Source organism: Besnoitia besnoiti, chromosome VI, assembly GCF_002563875.1.
Source record: "Besnoitia besnoiti strain Bb-Ger1 chromosome VI, whole genome shotgun sequence".
NCBI classification, from domain to species: Eukaryota; Apicomplexa; class Conoidasida; order Eucoccidiorida; family Sarcocystidae; genus Besnoitia; species Besnoitia besnoiti.
Genome location: NC_042361.1, coordinates 1355439 through 1373907, shown reverse-complemented (window position 1 = coordinate 1373907; position 18469 = coordinate 1355439). Strand labels below are relative to the sequence as shown.

The following is an 18469-nucleotide window of genomic DNA, read 5'->3' as shown; positions in this document are numbered from 1 at the left end:
CCTGTACAGTTCTACGGCACTTGGAAGACGCCCTTCTTGAAACGCATGCGAGTTTGCATGCCGGAGCGGCTCAGTCACGTGAGGGACCCAGCTCTCCCTTACTGAACAGCGTAATCACTTAAAATTATTACCTATAACAGATTTAACACAAAGTTCTTTTAATGGATGTTCTCCAAAAAAACATCAATAGTGTAATGATAATGATCACTATTAACCCATTACTAAAAGAGTTGAGTAATCTGCCATCCGCTGAAAGATTACGGCTGCTACTGTTCTTCTTGGCCGTGGCAGCCAACGTATTCGATGGAAAGGCAACGTGCTTGGAAAGTTCATTAGCATGTCAATGCCACCCCTGCGCACGCTGCGCACTCTTTCATTAGGTTCGAAGGATCCAGGCGTCAGCAGAATGCAGGCGACTGTCCCTGCTAATCGACGCCGCGTTCTGGCTCTAGCAGAACAGTAACATAAGCTATCATCGGCGGGAGCTCCTGTAAAAGTCTTTGCATCGTGCCTAAATCGCATCCTGTGGACTGGTGGCAGCCCGGGTGGGGTCTTTCAAACAGCGATCGAGAGGATGGTACAGACAGTAGACTCTGGCTATATCATGCACCCTGTAGGGCAGCTGATGCGCACGCCGTGGGCATCCGCATCATGGGGAGGCTCGGGTTGAAAACAGGCGCTGGATAGCACACTCACTTCAAGAACGCAGTACTGGGAACGAGGGGGGGGGGGGTGCTGTTTCGGGTTCTGGTGGGGGATGAATCATACCGCGCTTAACAACGTGTGGAAAGATAGATTCCCTAGCACGTAGGAGTTTCTTCCTGTTTGGCAGATCCTCGTATGGGGGGCCATGGGATCTATGTAATGAGGTGCGATTCCATCCGAGTCGTTGCCATATGAATACAGCACAACGCACGGAGACAGACTCTGAGACTAAAGACTCCATTTGACAACCGTAGAGATATTTTCCAATAGGATGGACCCTTGCAAGCGGTGAGAGCAAGTAGCCCACACGCGATATGTGCAACGTAAGGGGACACGCGCAAAGACTAACGACTCCACTTGACAACCGCAGATCTATTTCCAACAGCATGAATCCTACAGGTGGGGAGAGCGGGTAGCCCACACGCGATATGTGCAACACTATGGTTAGGTCCGAGCGAAAGCACAGCAAATCCGTGCTAACGCTGCCTCCGATATGCCCCCGGTAGGCGCCGTGCCAAGCTCGTCCTCATTTTTTAAGAATGAGACTACCAGGCGTCGACACTCTATCCAGACTACCTCTTCGAATTCTGCATAAGGTCACTGCGTTCGCACGACCTACTCCTTTAACTGAGGCCTCGTATCGGCGCCGAAGTGCCTCTTGTGCTCCTGGTTGCCTCTTGTGCTCTTGGTAGAGTTCGCCTTTTGAGCGTAGTCATTGCCCATCGGTAACTGTTGCGAAGGCAGCGTGAGTAGGCATCGCGTCTCCGCGGAGCGATCCCTCTAGCGGTTTTCGAAGAGGGTATATAGAAATGTATGTTCTCTTCGTAAAGCTATGTCGGGCGTGTTTAGCAGGCATGCTGTACTGTCCGATTTTTCTCAGAACCACAGCACATGGACAACATTGGGCCAACTGCGAAGACGTTGCTGAAAGCTGGGCCCGCCCGAAGGATAGCATCTTGCGGTTTCGTGGTGGGCGGAAAGCATATTCATTGAGGACCTTGCATCTGTGGATGCACTGACGGGATCCTTCGGCGGAAAGGGTCAGAACTACATGCGAACGTTTTTGCATGCTCCTCCTTACCGGAGCAACCACATGCGCGTTTGCCTGAAGACGCTGGTTTTGTGTTCGTTACACAATCATTGTCGTGCCATTTTCGGTTTTTCAGATGCCACCATGCCAATTTATCCTGGGAAGAGCCCCTGTTCTCGCTTGCAGCGACAGGGGCGCGATTTGCACTCCCTTTGCCGTAAGGGTGGCCAGGAAACGCGGTCGCGAGAACTGGTGTCAAAATTCTTTAGAGATCAGCATTGGTAGCGTTTACACAATCGCCTCGTTCTCTTCTGCTAGCCGGCTCCAAAGCAGCTGACGAACGAAACTCCGTATTTCGAAGGTAAATACTCTACTATCTGCACTTGATCGCTTTCTCACTATGTCGCTCGCAGAGATGAGTCTCTGAAAAATCCGAGGCTACAATCTTTTATTCGCGTTTCAAGCAAATTGGCACTTTCATTTCGAGGAGCGATAACAGAAAACATTATCTGTACCCCTTGATGTGAGCGAATGGCCTTGCACTACAATCGTCTTGGTAATACCCCGCACCAGGGATTCTTTCCTTTATCCTGGCTGCTTAAAGGGACGTACTGGCTTTAATTTTGTAGGCTGCACTGGAACAATCTTCCGCGAAAGCAGGGACTTTCACGAACCCCCCCGCTATATCGCCTTCGCACGGCAAAGCCACGCAGGCATCGACTACAATTCACGTGTGACACGACTGGCTACCGTGGCTCTCGGCTTGTGTTTCGACAAAATTAGCTTTGAGGCTGAGGTGCGTCACTGCCTTCTTGGAAGTGGTATTAACGTGTATTTGCGACCTCATTTTCGTGCCCCTTTAATGGCAGTTGGGTTCGCATGCTCTGTCGTAAGCTGGCTAATACGTGCGCATACCCGACGTGGTTCCTCTATTACTGCCGTTGGCAAAATACGACGGCAGGGCGTGTTCAATTCCATGCGACGGCCAACTTCGTGACTCTTGATAGGCTGGCATTGGTGGCTCAGAGAGCAAAACGTTCTCGCGCAACAGGGCCACCTCCAGAGACAGAGAGACTGGTGCTCACTGCTCCACAACCATGGCTGAAAAGAAGGAGCCGGATGCTCGGCTTCTATGGGTCGAGAAGAGGGTGTTTGCTGCATTTGGCCTGAAGCGGCATGTCTGGGAGAAGTTCAAGAGAGCCTTTGAAACTGAGGAGAATTCCTTGTAAGATGAGTGAGGCGCGTCTGCGGAGCTTGTATGTATCACTACACACAAGACGGGTCCCCGTGAGGTCACAGCTCCCACGAGGTGCGATAGGCGCAGCGTTCAAGCCAAAGCAGTTTTGCGTCCAATGAAAAGCTCGTCGAGACTGAGTAGAAGAAATCAACTGAGGCTACCTGTTATTCGCTCCCCACTTACGCTTTTTGCGAAGTAATATGCCGAGCCCATAGACGACGCGCCCGGCTCTTTCGACATCATGAAAACATCTTGCTACTTTCGTGGAGACATTACCGAATCACGTGGGATCTCGCCCACGGTGGGGTCGCACCTGTCACAGACGAGGACTCAAATTCATACGTGGTACATTACAAGGCAGGCACGTGGTACATTACAAGGCAGGCACGTGTCACATGTACAATTCTGGCATGTTTACCCAACAACGCCGTATCACTGGTTTGTTCCCTCGCCTGCGCCCTATTATATGGTTGCTCAAAACAGGAAAGCCGTCAACAATTTTTTAGACGACTCGGACACGCTTTTCATCCTTTTCCAGACTGGGAACACCCCCGAGGTTGTCGTCGCCTCTGTCCATGATGTTCCCCAGCCGTCTCAAATGGCTAAACGGAAAAGCCTGCTCATGCTCAAGGCTGAAAGAAACGTTGTCATCACAAGTGTGAGTGCTGACACCTTCAGACCGCCTAGAAATAGTGTCAGAGGCTCACAGACCGAGGGGTGCCCGCTGGGAAGCACGAAAAATAGCTCAGGGTCGAGAAGGCCGGCATTTCACCGTTGAGACTGATAGGGGGGACCGGGCGACCCTCTGGCTTTCGGCATAGTCAAGATGTCATGAACGCCTCGAACGAGAAGCTCCGAGGCCGAAAGTTCTGTCTGTCTTCAGAGACATTAGGTCGCCAGCGACTTCTACTCCGCTGTGGCATCTGCAGGAAAATGTTCAAACGTCGATTCTCTGTCTGGAGGTGACATCCGCCATCATGGAGATGCTCCATGAGCTATGCGGCGGGGTCTATCTCAGTACATTGTCAAACCCCGCTAACCAAGTGAGACTCATGCTGAGACGCCTGCTCGCAGCGCCGCACCACATGGACTGCTCTCATACAACAGGAGATTCAGGCTCTTGAACTAGGAAGGGCCGCTTGCGACTCGTACACGTCGGCGACACTTTTTTAGCTCGTTAGACACCAACGAACTGACAACTACGACCGCTACCCGGCGAGGCTTGAACGTGCGGCGTCTTCACTTTCTGCCCCCCGCCCTCCAATCCAACATTCGCGTTTACTTGAGGCTTTTACTCAATCATGTACCTTCGTGCATCGGAATTCGGACACCAATTGGACGCCGCTACGCGATTCGTCGCTGTTGAGATCACATCGATCTTTTCCCAGTGACTGCCTTGCAGGTGGGCTTGTCCCAATTTGTAACGAAAGACATACTCGAAAAATACAGCAGGTTCCTGGCAAAACTGCATGCGACGCTCGGGGTAATGAGCGGTCGCACCCTCCTGCCGACACCGCCCGAAGGCTTATCAGGCGAGAGCTCGAATTCAGAGAAACTGCATCTCTATGAAGATTCCGTAATCATGTGGACCAAGCAAATCCGTCTGGTTCTGGAGAAGAACCCTGCACAGTCTCTGAACGATGGTACGAGCGACGCGTCAGCCCGTAGTATCATGGTTCGCGACTCAGCCCGGCGTGAGCGGTAGGCGAGAAGTGCTTTGCAGGATGACACACCTCACGTGATTTGCTTATCAGTCAGCGGCGACGCGCGACAACCGCTAGCCAGTCGCCCTCCCTCCCTGCATATGCCATCAGGACAGAACCCCGAGCCTGCAGAAGAAATGGAATTTTGGGAACACCGGGCCGCAAACCTGGACTCCATCAGCGAGCAGCTGGGGGATGACGCAGTTCTTCATGTGCAAGAGTTTCTACACCAAAACAAAAGTACATACTCCACGCCCTTTGAAAAGCTCCGCAATGAAGTTGAAGTGGAACGGAAAGAGGCAAGAGATAACGTCAAGTTCTTGTCGACGCTCAAGCCATGGTACGCGACACCTCGAGAGGAGAAAATCTCGTTCAGTGGTCGTTGCCAGTCGACAGCGATATCCGGAACAAGGAATCTGAATGAGAATTGACTACAGCATTTGGCCGTTTCCATAGGGGTCATCTGTCTCGTTGCACACCGGCGACACTAGTGTCGCTGTAAGCAGCTGGGGCAGATAGGTCTTCACGAATAGCTTTCGCAGAAACGTGACATCTGCGTTGAGCAGCAGGGGCAAGTTTGCAAATTTTCCAATCTTGTCTCCTTTGTACGAGCGAGTGGATCGCAGGCTGATGCGGCTGATGGACGAGACGATTGAGTTCACGAGTCTGGATAATCTCTTCGAGCCGATCTTGCAGAACATCTTGCTGATATGGGAATACTCAGAGTACTACAATACGCCTGCGCGCCTTGTGGTCCTGATGAGGCAGATCTGCAATGCCATTATTGCTCAAGCTTTTCGATACATCAGCGGACAAGAGGTCTTCAAGCACATTCAAAACGACGATCCTAAAGAAGCCCTTTGCAAACTTGGGACCGCGCTCACAGTACGCCAGGGCATACGCACCAGCTAGACACGATTCGGATCCCCTTCTGTCGACGTACATTGCGAATGCGCCATGATGACGAGGCGACTAGCTACACAGTTCGGCCCAGCTACTAGAAACCGACTCCCTCTACCTAACACAAGCCCCGTGACGAGCGATCCTGCTCACTGGGCCCACTGGAGACAGAAAACGATAACGTAAAGGATTCTTGTTCGAAGCGACAATCCGACACACCGCCAAGAAGCGCAGACTGAGCCGCCGAGCAGCGAGAACGGGGTGTTGGAAACTATGCCAGCTTTCGATGTGGCATCAGGGCCTCTCTTCGTCCGACACCGACCGGGCTCCGCCGCCGATTTGCGACCGGAGGCCAGCTTTGCCGCAGGAATGCCGCGACAGGATTCAGCCGATCCGCTTTACGAAGCGACGCGACAGATGCATTTCGTGCCTGGTTTGTGCTTCGTTCCTGCCTTCGCTTCTCATCGTCTAGGTTTGTAATAATTTCAAGAAGGTCTACCTGAAGTACCGCAGCCAGGCGGAACGGGAAGGATGCCCGTGGCAAACCAAGAATGAGGCCCTCTTTCTGCGCCTAGACACATATCGAGAGCGAAACAAGGCTCTCCAAGACTTCACAAAAACCGTTATGCAGTTCAACAAGCTGGAAAAGATTGAAATTTGTGGAACGAAGGGTACGGGCGTAGCTACTTGAGGCATCTGTGGAAACAATTTGCAGTTAACCAGGACCCGCAAGCACGTCACCCTACCACGGTGTCCGCACAGACACCTCGCTGAAATCTACACAGAGCTAAAGTCAGCGTTATTGTCATGAATGTCGTGTACTTCACAAGATGCGCAAGATGAGGAAACACTGGCGACACGCAGCAGCCGGCCCCGCGTGCGGGGCGACAAGTATGCCTTCGAAGGTGAACGACACGCTCCATCCACCTCTCGGCTGCACAGCCGTGCAAAAGAGGCTCTCCCGACCCGACGGACTCTTAAAGCAGTGCGCTGCAGCTTCCGTCTATAGGCTTTGCGACTACGAATTTCCTTCGCAGGAAGTGCGCTCACAACCTATGTTCTGACTCTGTTTGAAGAGTTCAAGCGCCTTGTTGAGGACTTCCAGCAGGTGGATTACGACGTCATGGACGTCGACTGCGCGCAGCTCGACGACCACTTCTACAGGTTTCGGTATGCACGCCTGCTCCGATGAAGAGTCGCCACCGAGGTTCTCACAACAGACAACTCACACTTCACGCGTAGATGCCGAATCGCCGTCGCTCATAACATGTCCAGCCAGACGCGCCTTGCCGCGGGCCTCCTCCAGGAAGCAGTTCGAGTCCGTGCCTGAAAGGGCTGAGAGTGCGCAGACCGATGAAGCACCAAGACCGCCGGTAACGAGCCATGGGCGAAGCACGTATGCAAGGAGAAGGCGCCTGGCAAACAGGAGGGAGCGCGGGACTTTTTGTGGCTTCGCGGTTCGCTGGCGTGTGCAGCTGTAGCGTGAAGGAGTTGGAGCAGAGGCTGGCGTCCGTGCTCACGGCAGGCTTCGACGACAGTAACACCATTTTGGGCCGCATCAAGCTGTTCGAGTCGTTCGGAAGTCTCCTCGAGCGCCCCATCATCAAAGACGAGTTGGAGAAGAAACACGCGCTCCTTCTTCAGCAGTACAAGCAGGACGTCAAAGAAGTCCAAAAGCTCTTCAGAGACGGCTCTACAGCCATTCACCAACAAGCCGAGGATGCGCCGTGCTTCGCCAATCAGCCGCCAGTCGCTGGCGCCCTCTTCTGGGCGCGTGCGCTTCGGGAGCGCGCAGAGGAGCCGATGCAACGCCTCCTTGTCTTCAGCAAAAGCGTCCAAGAGAAACCCGACGAGTTCAAAGAGGTGGAAAAGCAATACCACTGCGTCGCAAGTGCCATCCAGGACTACGAGGAAGAGATGGTGAGCAGTGTCCAGCCGTATGCAGAAGTCTCCAGTTGCGGCGCGCAGGATGCGACATACAGTCTCAACAAGGCAGCCGCGTATGAGTGGGGATCTCACACCGCAGCAGCCGGCACCACTCGCTCTTCAGCTCAAAGTTGCATCGCAGACCCAGGAGCTGCTTGGAGCGAAGGCGGCTCTCAGAGGCGAGTGGATCGCCGTAACACCCGGCAACACTCTCACTCAAAGATATGTGACGTTGACGTTTTCTTCTGTCCGTTCAGCGCACTGCGTGGGGTGCGACGTCAGTAGCCCCAACCAGAGAGAAGCTAGCCGACCTGCTTCTTCGCCGCACGGAAAACGGGCTGCTCAAAGTCAATTTCGATCCCGCCCTCACGCGACTGATGCGCGAGGTGAAGTACCTCGAGCTGCAGGATCTTGCGGTGCCTGAGGGGGCGCGCGAAGTCTACGCCAAGTTCAACACCTACAGACGGCAGACTGACAGCATGGAAATGATTGTCTCCATGTACAACCAAGTGAGAAATGTTTCCCAGGCTCCTCCGCCCCCGACTTCATCCGCGACATTTAGCATCTTTGCGTCGTCACGTGCTTCACACTGCACCATGATTCCGCGTGCGGGTGCTCGCGACACGCGCCGCATCTGTCTGACACCACCGCGCCCTGTGCTCGGTCGGTGACTGGGCGCGACGCTGCTGTTGGCAGCTCGTCAGGAAGTGCCGTTCAGGCCTAGCCCTTCCTTCACGTGGGCAGGTCAGATGAGTCTGAGGGCCCTGTGCCCGCCTGCGCGCCACCTGGCATGCGTTTCGAAGGCGCCGCCGGACCCTATAGCTTGAACAGGTTTTTGCCTCTTCTCTGCCCAGCAGCGGATCGCTCGCTACAGTGGAGAGGGAGCGGCACCGTTAAGGATTTAGGCGTTAGACGGCGAAACTCCACGTGAAGAGACCGCTGAGTCCATGGGGAGTCGCCCCCGGCTGCACGAATGTCGTGACTCTGCGCTCGTCTGCTATTTGGGATCTCCGCCGCGGAGCATCATGAGAAGCTGCGGCTCCGCGCATTGCTGCAGCCTGGGTGCCAGGCGTGCTTGTCGCGCTTTCGGTTGTCCCAACCACCCGTGGCTGCAGATTTTGACCGACCTCCTGCCCAACGAGCGTCCGCTGCTCGCGGATCGCATCGCCAAAATCAACGCGATCCTTGCGCCTGGGCTCACGTCCCTTCGCTGGCACTCCTCGGAAGAAGTCGATGAGTTCCTCAGCCAGGCGACCAGCGTCGTCACTGAAGTGTACGGAATCTGTCACACTATGAAGGCCAACCTCCAGAAGATCATCGGTACGCTACGTCTCTGCTTTCCGCCCCGGCTCCGGGCCTTGCATACATGCGCACGGGCGAAAGAATCCGCCTCGATGTGCCGCCGCGATTCGCAGTACGCTTAGGGATTGCAGAGTGAGGTGACTGCACTGTGTGCCAACTCACGCCCCGGCTGCCCTTCCATGGCAGGTAGTAACGCATTTTGAAGGCACCAGGGCTTTCGAATGCATGCTGAATTGGCACGCCCGGCACTGATACTCATCGGGGTGGGGCCCCCTCTCAGCATAGCGGAGAACGGGCACCGGAAGTTCGCACCTGGTACAACAGCAGACGGGGGCCGTTATAGCGTCCTCTTGAAATCTCCGAGAGACGTGTCGCTTCGCCTTTGCGTAAGCTGTTTCCCTGACGGGACTCTCTAGAGCCTCTATCTGCCATAAACCCCAGACCTCGACCCGGACTTGTATGTATCGGGGATTTCGCCCGACCGCGAATCCTGGCTTTTTGAGCGTGACGGTACCACACCTACGAGCGAAGCCACCTCAACCCCGTCCCTGGATTACCCTGGACCTCTTTTAGTTTGATCTCCCGCGCCTTCTCAGCGCCTCGTAAAGTCTGTCTCCTTTGCCTGACTGCTCTGCCTGATGCATTTTACCCCCTCCAGGAGCGGAGGCGTTTACTATTAGGGTCTCGCTTGCAGGACCTTTGCGTGCATCTACTGCCACCATGGCGTTTCTTCCTCCGTAGCTGTTGGCTTTCTATGATGCCCAGGCGTGCTGGCGAGCTGGGCGGAGAAGCCGTTGTTTGAGCGCAAACCGAAGCCGATGTCTCCGGACGACATCGACCAGATGCTGCGCGCCAGCATCGCGATTCGCCACCACCAGATGAGCGAGGAAGGGAAAGAAATCCACAAACTCCTGCGCGACTCTGCGGATGCACTCAAGACCAGCAAAGGTAAGCGCATGCGCACGACTCGGTCGCAATATGCCGCTCGACAACCAGCTTGCCTCTCATCGGGTCAAGTGAGGAAGGGGCAAGCGCCGACGCAACGCAGAGCGACTGGCTGGCACGCGGAAGCAGCGGACGTGCTGCCTCACGAGAAGCGTTAACATTTCTCTCTGCTTTCCTCGAACGCAGCCGACAACAGCCAGCGGCCGCGCGCTTTGGGTTCTGGCTCGAGCGATGGCGGCCCTCTCGCGGCGAGGGCGGGAGTGCGGGAGCGCCGGATGCGCGATGCAGCGTTGTCGGCTGTCGCTCCACACCGGGGGGCTGACTCCCGCTCTACACGCTTGCTTTCCTCGACAGCGGCTTACGGCTGGCAGCGGAGTTTGCATCTGAATATCCTGAGAGTGGGCGGCATTGGGATGCCCCCCGCCACATCGAAAAGTTCGAATGTGCGTTGTGTGGTTCGCAGGTGCGCCACAGTGGCGGCTGCACGGAGGCTTTGTCAACTCCATCGTGATTCAGGGGTTCGCAGCTCTCATCGTCATCTCTCTCAAGCATCTCTGCAAGACGCTCGAGGCAGGTAAAGTTCAAGGCAACGCGAGAGGTAGTTTCCGCGCAGCCTTGAAACAAGGCCACACACGGATGCGCGTGACGCCTGGAGGACACAACTGCCCCAGCGGAAGGCTGAGGACAGCTCAGGCGCGTGCCGCGCGTGCCCCTGCGACACGCGGATTTGCCGTACACTGAAACTGGCACGCGGACGCTGCGGGTGCCTGTTACGTTCGTTTGGCTCGAGATCAGAGCGCCGAAATCACGTCAGGAACTCCTGCGAGCGATGTGGCGCACAGCCGGTAGAACTAGCATACTTATCTCGGCCGCAGATACGCTCAGAACGCTTCCATTCGATGCGGCTCAACGTGCGCCGCTGCGACACTGCACCATGCGCTGACATATGCTCACCATAGAACGCTCACACGCGCGACCGTCTGTTGCAGCGTTGAGGAAGCGAGAGCGCCCCGGTGGGGAACATGTGAGACTTGCAGAATATCGAACGGTGGAGGTTGGACTCTGCATTACGAATTGGAAAAGCCTGATAGTGTTGCACTCCTCACGAATTGAAATGCGGTTGCTGCTGCAGCGATGCATCCGAAGCCCGATGTGGCTCCGCTGTTTGAAGTGAAACTCGAACTCGTCGACAACTCCATCGACTTTGTTCCCTCCTTTGATCACGAAAAACAGTAGGCGCCTCCGTAGAAAGTGCAAGACCGCCTGCCTGGTTCTCCACTCAAGCGCCAGCCGCAGCTAACCTTTAGCGGACTTCGGGGAGTTACGCGGCTGCTGTCCCTTCCAAGAAAGCCTCGACCTATCGGTCTGTCACATGGTCTGTGGGATACGCAATTCAACTTTGCATATACACGCTGCCTTTTGAAGACAAAACAGCTTCACCTGATCTTACGCCTGTGGGGTCCGAGTGGAAATAAGCGACAGAACTGGTCGCGGTGCATTGACAAACATCAGCATGCATACAGATACCAGCATATATATGCATGTATAAAGGGACATTCGATGCATACATATATTCCTTCACGTGTTCATATGGAGTTCCGAACTATGCGCTGGAGAGAAGAGCAATGATTGCCACGGGAAGAATGCTGGCTTTGTCATGCTGCACATCGCATCAACTTGTCAGCGGAGGCAGTCCAGGAATTCGCGATCTCATTGACCAGTGGATTGGCGATTTCTTCAAGTGCGCGACCACTGTGGCGCGACTAGACACCGGGACTGGCGACTACCTGAACGAGGTCAAGAGCAATTTCCTCGTAATGGTGAGATTCGCTTGTCGGCAGCTGTGGGGCGTCGCTCGAGCCTTTAGCCGCAGTTCTCGCCTGTGCCCCCCGCTGCGCTCTCGCCTGCGTGCGCCTGTGAAGGAGCTGCGGAGACGCACGGCCCATATAGCAGGGCAGCTGTGAGAAGCAGCAGCAGGTCGACCGGAGCTGAACGAACACTCCTCGCCGATAGGTCAGCCACCAGGGGTGCCTCGCGACACAGGTCAAGCCCTTTCTCTCCTCGTTTCCTGTCGGCCCCCGTCTTACCTCCCCCCTCCGCCCCTACCGCCCAGAGACTTAGCTTGAGCCGTGCGTGTGCTCTCGCAGGCTGTTCGATCGCGCCTCACGAAGCTTATTGGCGCAACACGCCAAAAGCTGAACGAGTACCTCCTCACATTCGAAGAGTACTCGTTTCTGTGGAAGCGGGACATTCACGATGTCTTGGAGGAGTTCCTGTCGGACGAGCCTAGAGGGCTCGTCGAAAACTGGAACGACTCCGAAAGCGAGCCCTTCCACCAGATCATGGAAGTCATCGGCATCGACCTCGGGAGACCGGTACGCTCGCGCGCGGCCCAGAGGCTCGCCATCCCCAGCCACGCTTCAGGCAGAAGAAAGAACCACGGCGAGATCGCATCAGGCCTCCGGCCCTCCAAAGGCGCCCATGAGAGGTCGCCAGCCAGCCGATCCGCTTGAAAGCTTGACCCTCCGTGGTGCCGCTGCGTGGCGCATTCTCCACCGTGTCACACAGTATCGCAGACTGCCCGTATACATTACTTGCATTTAGCTCGCTATTCGCATGGCGGACACACAGCGTCTGTCGGGCGATGAAGGCAGGATGATTCCGCCCCTGGAGGCGTTTCGCAAAGAATGCGCAGTGCGGGTTCGCGGTTCGCGCCTCGACTTTTCGCTCAGATACCGGCTCTGTCCCGGTTCGACGAGAAGATCACCTACTTCCAGAGAGTGCGCACAGAAATCTCGAACTTCAAGACGCCGTGCGACATATTTTGGATTCGCATCAACGCGCAGCCGACAAAGATTCAGCTGAGCCAGTTGGCCGCGAAATGGGCAAACCAGTACACCAGCTTCCTCCACGACTTTTGTGTCGCGCGCATCGATGGAATCACCGGTTTCATCAACAAAATGCTCGGCTACCTCGATGCAGACATCCCTGCCGAAGACGACGAGAATACAGAAGCGCTCTACAACGTCATGACCAATATCCGCGACGTGAAAATCGCCATAGACGCCATCAAAACGCTTTTCGTCCCCATTCGAGAGCAGGTATGGACTCACCGTGGCGTCCGACACAGCGAACACGAGGTGGACGCCTGGCCAGGCTGACCGCAGTCGACTGCCTTGGAGCTGCAAGACATAGCTCTCAGGGGCTGGCTTTTGGAAATCCGTTCAAAAACTACTAATCCCTAAACCGTCGGCAAAGAAGCGAGAAGGCGGGCTCTCAGCTAGGAGAGAAACAGAGAGAGACCCCGACTCATTTTCTGTCGGCTGAGGACGCAAGCAGCTCTTGTTACGAGACAGGCAGTGTGCAAGTGCGTGCAACAGCTACCCTAATCGTGGGGACCGTGCCTACTTCTTTTTCTACCTCCGCTCTCAGTGTAGGCGGCCCCTGGACTCCGGGAAGTCTCCTCTCACGCCGCGTCGAGTCTCTGTTGTCTGCTGGCGCACAGGCGCTACGAATTACAGACGCTGACAGAGGTCTGGAACTATGTTTTCTCAGCGAAAATTCTGGCTCGCTTCTCGAAGCTGGCGAACGCCCGCCGCTGGGCTGCCGTCGGCTCCCAGGCGTTTCTCTGCAGACGTCCGCTTCGCGCTTTTGTGTTTGCTCTGCCTCTCGCAGGTGGCGTTGCTGAAGAAGCATGGATGCTTGATCGCGGAGGAGCGTTTGGTGGCGCTGGAGGCGGCGCCGGCTAAGTGGGAAGAAGTGATTCGCAAGGCGTTTGAAATCAAGGAGGCGATCCTGCCGATGCAGATGCAGGAAATGACAAACATCAAGCAGACGCTGTCGACGTTCAGCGATGACGTGCAGAACTTCCGCGACGCCTTCCTCCGCGACGCGCCGTTTCGCCACGACTTCCCTCGCGCGGACGTCTACAAGTGCCTTGATGAATTCTATAAAAAGACGCTGCTCATGGAAAGCAAAGCGAAGGACTTCAACAACCTCGAGATGCTCTTCGACATGGCGCGCTCTGGCTATAGACAGCTCAAAGACACCTTCGTTGATCTACGCCTCCTGAAGGTAGCAGCGATCTCCTACGTGTCGTCGACAGCGGCGCGAGGCGAAGCAGCAAACAAAAAACATGTGCTTTCTCTCGCCGTCATCGGACCCGCATCCACTGAGGAACTACACAACGCAGGCGCAGGCCCCCACACTCGAACAGAGCCAGGCTGCCGCTCTCTGCAATGTTACTGCACGCGTGCCCGTACAAACGAGCGGAGACATGGGTGCGTATACATATATTTATATATATCCGTGTGCTTGGGTACCCATCTTTTTTATGTCGACCACGCTGTACGATATATGTGAGTTCCAGGCCCCAGTCTAACTAATGGATACTTCACTGTTTACAGCTATATAAATATATATATATATATATATATATTCTAGCGAATCTGCACGAGTCCACGTCCAGCATGTTTGAGCATAAATGCCGTAGCTCCTCGCAGCTCAATGAGCTAGAGACTGTGGGCGGGTAATAATAAGAAAACTAGAACCGCCATCTTCTTCGCAACCCGCATGTCACGGCGCAGTCTCTTGACTTTCTGTGGCGCATAATATGGCGCCTGCCTTCCCTTGGCCTTCAGCAAATCTGGGACGTGATTGACTTCTGGACCTTCTCGTTCGACGACTGGAAATCCACACTGTGGGGAAAGATCGTCACCGACGAGTTGCTCCTTCGCGTGAAGGACATGCAGCAGCAGCTCAAGGCGCTGCCGAAGGAAATAAAGTCCATGCGCCTCTTCTCGGTACGCATCATCTTTTTTTTTCGGGAAATTAAGGTGCGGGCTCAGGGGCTGTAAAACGCCCATGCTTGACGATGCACAGCTAAGATTGATGTGCAGCTGCGTCAACCGACCACACGCTGTGCTGGGCTCTTTCGCTAGCTGTACACGCGTCTGTGCCTTTTGGGCATCGAACGTGTCGGCGCCTCTGTGGAGTGCTTCACATGGCGATTGCCGTCAACGCCTCCGAATGGCCTGATAAACTTCCGCCCAGATCACGGGCTCGTCTACGAGTTCCGCGCTGCATCGGACTGAATGTTTAGCTCCACGGGACCTCCAGAGGCACCCTGCCACACAGAAAGCAATGCGATCTGCATACGTATTTTACGTGTTCATTCACACATCGACACGTGGGAATTTCGAGTCGGGGGGACGGGTGCCCGTATGGTCGCCGCAGCACGAGAGTGAACGCTGCGCAGCAGCTCTTGGTGAGCAAGAAGCGATGCATGGCGACGTACTCTTCTCATGGACTGCTGCAATGCGTCGGTGGCGTCTCAGCGCGACGACGATTTACGCTTCGATTCGCTGACAGTGTCGAAAACGACGAGCCTGGCAGATGCCCCTCGAAGGCGTGCGCATGCCAGTTCTCTCCTTCCCTCTGTGACGTTCCGGTTGAAGCAGGAGACAGGCAATGAACGGGCCGCCGGCGTGTGTCCTCCCCCCCCCCCCTCCCCCCAGTGTAGAGGTCCTTTGCCCTGGCGGCGGCCACCACCGAAGGCGAGCATGCATTTTGTTTTATTCAGTTTTGTTTTTCCCGTTTGTCGGCGGGTCCCAGTGGCTCCAAGGCGAAGTGACCAACATGCAGATCGTATTGCCGCTCATCAACGATTTGCACTCCGAGTTCATGCGCGATCGGCACTGGACGCAGCTCATGGCCGTGGCTGGCAAGACGTTTACGAAAGGCAAGTGAATGAACCCCCACCACACTGCCTGCCTTTGTTTTCATTTGCGTGCCTGGTTTCGATCCTAGGTGTGCGGACTGATTCAGCCACCTTTCATCTTTGCGCGTTCTCTGGTTTGAATCACTACGTGACAAACCGCGCCCCCACGTAGATCTCCGTCGCGTTCAGGAAAGCGTCGAATGTCTTTTTTTCGCTTCAGGCCCCGAGTTTTGTCTGGAGGACCTGCTCAAGCTGCGGCTGCATGAACACGCGGACGGCGTGTCAGACATCGTCGTCTTGGCGCAGAAGGAAGCGAAGATCGACAAGAAGCTCCAGGAGATCACCAGCGTGTGGAGGCAGCTTGCGCTGCAGTTCAACCTCGAGCGCGAGGATGTCCCTCTGCTGGAGCCCCTGGACGACGTGATTGAAGTGTTGGAGCAGCATGCCATGGACCTGATGACAATGGTAGCCCAGGGGAACGTCATCGACTTCTGCCGCACCGCCGTCGAGGAGTGGCAAGACAAACTCCGGACTGTGGACTCAGTCCTCAAAGTCTGGATGGAGCTGCAGAAGAAATGGCGAGTGAGCCCAGAGTCCGCACGGCCTTGCAAGGGAAAAAATACAGGGTCCCAAACAGGCACGAAATCGTACATAGGGGAAGACTGCGTCTTCGGCGCCTCTCACATTCTCCCAGAGCTGTAGCGCCTTCCTATGTGCGCCTGCGTATGCGATAGCATAGAGAAATATATCTATCTATATATATGTATTTGTGTCTATCCGGGTATTCTCGTACCACACAGATAACGAGGAGAGCGGAAAATGTGTTCGGCTCTTTGCCGACGTATAATGGCGGGGATGCATACATTGAAGGTGGGAGTGCATGCATCCTACCTGTGCCCGACGTTTCCGTGTGTGCGGCGCGTTTCTGCGTGCCTCTGGTGCGGGCTTCGTTGCTCTCAGCGCCTCCAACCAATCTTCATGCTGTCCGAAGACATCCGCTCGCAGCTGCCGGAGGACTCCAAGCGCTTCGAGGCTGCCGACGGCGAGTGGCGCGACTTGATGTTCTGCGCAGCGCACCAGCCCAACATCGTCGAGACTTGTCACCACGAAGGTCGCTTCGAGCTCCTTGTGAAGCTCCGCGACATGATTGAGGTCTGCGAGAAAGCGCTCAGCGGTACGCAGTCGAAGCGCGCCTCCTGCTGCCCCAAACGACAGACGCTCGAGAGGCCTTCCTGTCGCTGCACATGCATCGAAACTACTGTGAAGAGACCTACGCACACACACGCATCGGTTCGTCTATGCCTGGCGTTGTGTGGATTTGAGTCGAACACACTTGGCGCCGACGCTGCCCATGGGTCCCTCAAACTGAGGAAGCTGTGGATTCTTGTGGGATGCCTTTGCATGCTGACATGTCGTACTCATCTGCGGAGCCTCCAGTGCAACTGCGCCTGTCGTCGTCGTCACAGCCTTGAGCTGACGCGGGTCTCACCCTTGCTTCGCGTCTCGAATGACCGGAAGAGGCGGCGGCCGTTTTTTGTATAATTCGTGGTTGGTGCGGCGTAGCTTGAGACGGCTGCACATAGCTCTGGAAAGTGCTGCAGAGCGCCACGGGTCGCTCAACCGCCCGTGCGTGTGAGCGTGGATCATCCCATCGCGTATTATGCATGCGCCGTCATCTTGGTTGAGCGCGATTTGCGTCGTCGGCCTCGCTTCAGATTACTTGGAGCAGAAGAAGAAGGCGTTTGCGCGGTTTTACTTCGTCTCGAACCAGGCGCTGTTGGATATTCTGGCCAACGGAAATGACCCGCTCAAAGTTTGCTACTACCTGGGGGACTGCTTCGACGGCATCAAGACACTGGATTTTCAAAAAGATCCTGTGCATGCGCGCCTTGCCTGCGGCATGTACTCCAAGGAAGACGAATACGTCCCCTTTGGCGAGACGTATCGCCTCGAGGGACCCGTCGAAACGGTGAGCCTCCGTAAAGCGTCTTTACATTCACGCAGACGAAATAGATGCAGGGCCTCAGCGAGCGGCGCGAGGCAGACTTGCGAGTGCATACGGCCAGTGGTGTCTGACGGATCCGCGCAAAGACCTGAAAACCTCGCATACAAACATGCAGTGTGGGGCATGCCCCCCCATATACGATATATCCAGACATATCTATAATTACACAGATAGTTACATATCTGCAAAATCGCGGCGCTGAGAAGACACATCAGTGAGAGTCCAATTGGAGACCGGGGCGCCGGTTTTCTCAAAATGCTACGCGCGGCTTATGGGGCCTCCGCGGCTGCTCATCCCTCGTTCGCCAGTGAGGAAGCCCGTCAGACACGCGCCAGCCACCACAGCGCTCATCGGCGCCTTCTGCTCGCTTGGGACTTTCAGTCTTAAGTCTGAAACTGCCTCGATGTCCAGATGTGGAGTTCCTGCGTTCCCTGTTTCCATCCGCCAGCCTTCCAACCACGCTGAACTCGCCAGCGTCGGCCTGCCTTGACACGCTCGTTTCGTGCGATGCCCAGCGCAACGCTGCACGCTGGGCGTCCAGGGATCCCAATACGCAATCAGTTCCCACAGCCACCCGCCTGAACCGCTTCACGGGCCTGTCATACGTTGCTTCAAATTGCGTTCGGTGCGCTGCTTGCTCTCGGCGCGCGGTTTCGTAGTATCTAGCAAACCTCGAGACGCACGTCCGCAAGCAGCTCCGCGACATTCTCGAGGTGGCGAAGGCGAACGCGGAGAACTGGGAGGTTGACAAGCCGCGGTACGTCTGATAGGCAGTCCAAATAGAGGCGATATCGCGTCTCTGTTCGAGACGCCAGCTCAGCGAGGCTCCCACAGCGGCACGAATGCGGAGTGGACACAGAGGCGGAAGCCGATGTCTGTGAATGGCCCCCCTTCCTCTCTAGAGGCTCGGATAATCTCCGTCGAGCACACAGCCAAGCACCTGGGAGATGGAGGGACGGAAGCGGGCCTCTATTTTTCGGGGTCGGGGCGGGGGCGC

The 18469-nt window shown here is 55.7% G+C and overlaps 1 protein-coding gene across 1 annotated transcript in view; it reads left to right on the top strand.

The window, feature by feature from the left end:
* Positions 1 to 2832: 2832 nt before the first annotated feature.
* Positions 2833 to 18469, top strand: part of BESB_066060 (dynein heavy chain family protein) — a gene marked incomplete at both ends in the record, with an annotated part of 40215 nt that continues 24578 nt past the window's right edge. The window contains 24 exons of the mRNA XM_029364999.1: positions 2833 to 2960; positions 3456 to 3630; positions 3902 to 4015; positions 4375 to 4615; positions 4787 to 5015; positions 5302 to 5560; positions 6048 to 6246; positions 6613 to 6745; positions 7051 to 7495; positions 7759 to 8010; positions 8617 to 8821; positions 9569 to 9751; positions 10212 to 10322; positions 10881 to 10980; positions 11433 to 11568; positions 11896 to 12123; positions 12481 to 12849; positions 13424 to 13822; positions 14389 to 14550; positions 14984 to 15014; positions 15688 to 16049; positions 16428 to 16641; positions 17183 to 17436; positions 18132 to 18229. Of these exons, the coding sequence (XP_029218582.1) occupies positions 2833 to 2960; positions 3456 to 3630; positions 3902 to 4015; positions 4375 to 4615; positions 4787 to 5015; positions 5302 to 5560; positions 6048 to 6246; positions 6613 to 6745; positions 7051 to 7495; positions 7759 to 8010; positions 8617 to 8821; positions 9569 to 9751; positions 10212 to 10322; positions 10881 to 10980; positions 11433 to 11568; positions 11896 to 12123; positions 12481 to 12849; positions 13424 to 13822; positions 14389 to 14550; positions 14984 to 15014; positions 15688 to 16049; positions 16428 to 16641; positions 17183 to 17436; positions 18132 to 18229 (5027 nt within the window). The remainder of the gene's footprint in view (positions 2961 to 3455; positions 3631 to 3901; positions 4016 to 4374; positions 4616 to 4786; positions 5016 to 5301; positions 5561 to 6047; positions 6247 to 6612; positions 6746 to 7050; positions 7496 to 7758; positions 8011 to 8616; positions 8822 to 9568; positions 9752 to 10211; positions 10323 to 10880; positions 10981 to 11432; positions 11569 to 11895; positions 12124 to 12480; positions 12850 to 13423; positions 13823 to 14388; positions 14551 to 14983; positions 15015 to 15687; positions 16050 to 16427; positions 16642 to 17182; positions 17437 to 18131; positions 18230 to 18469) is intronic.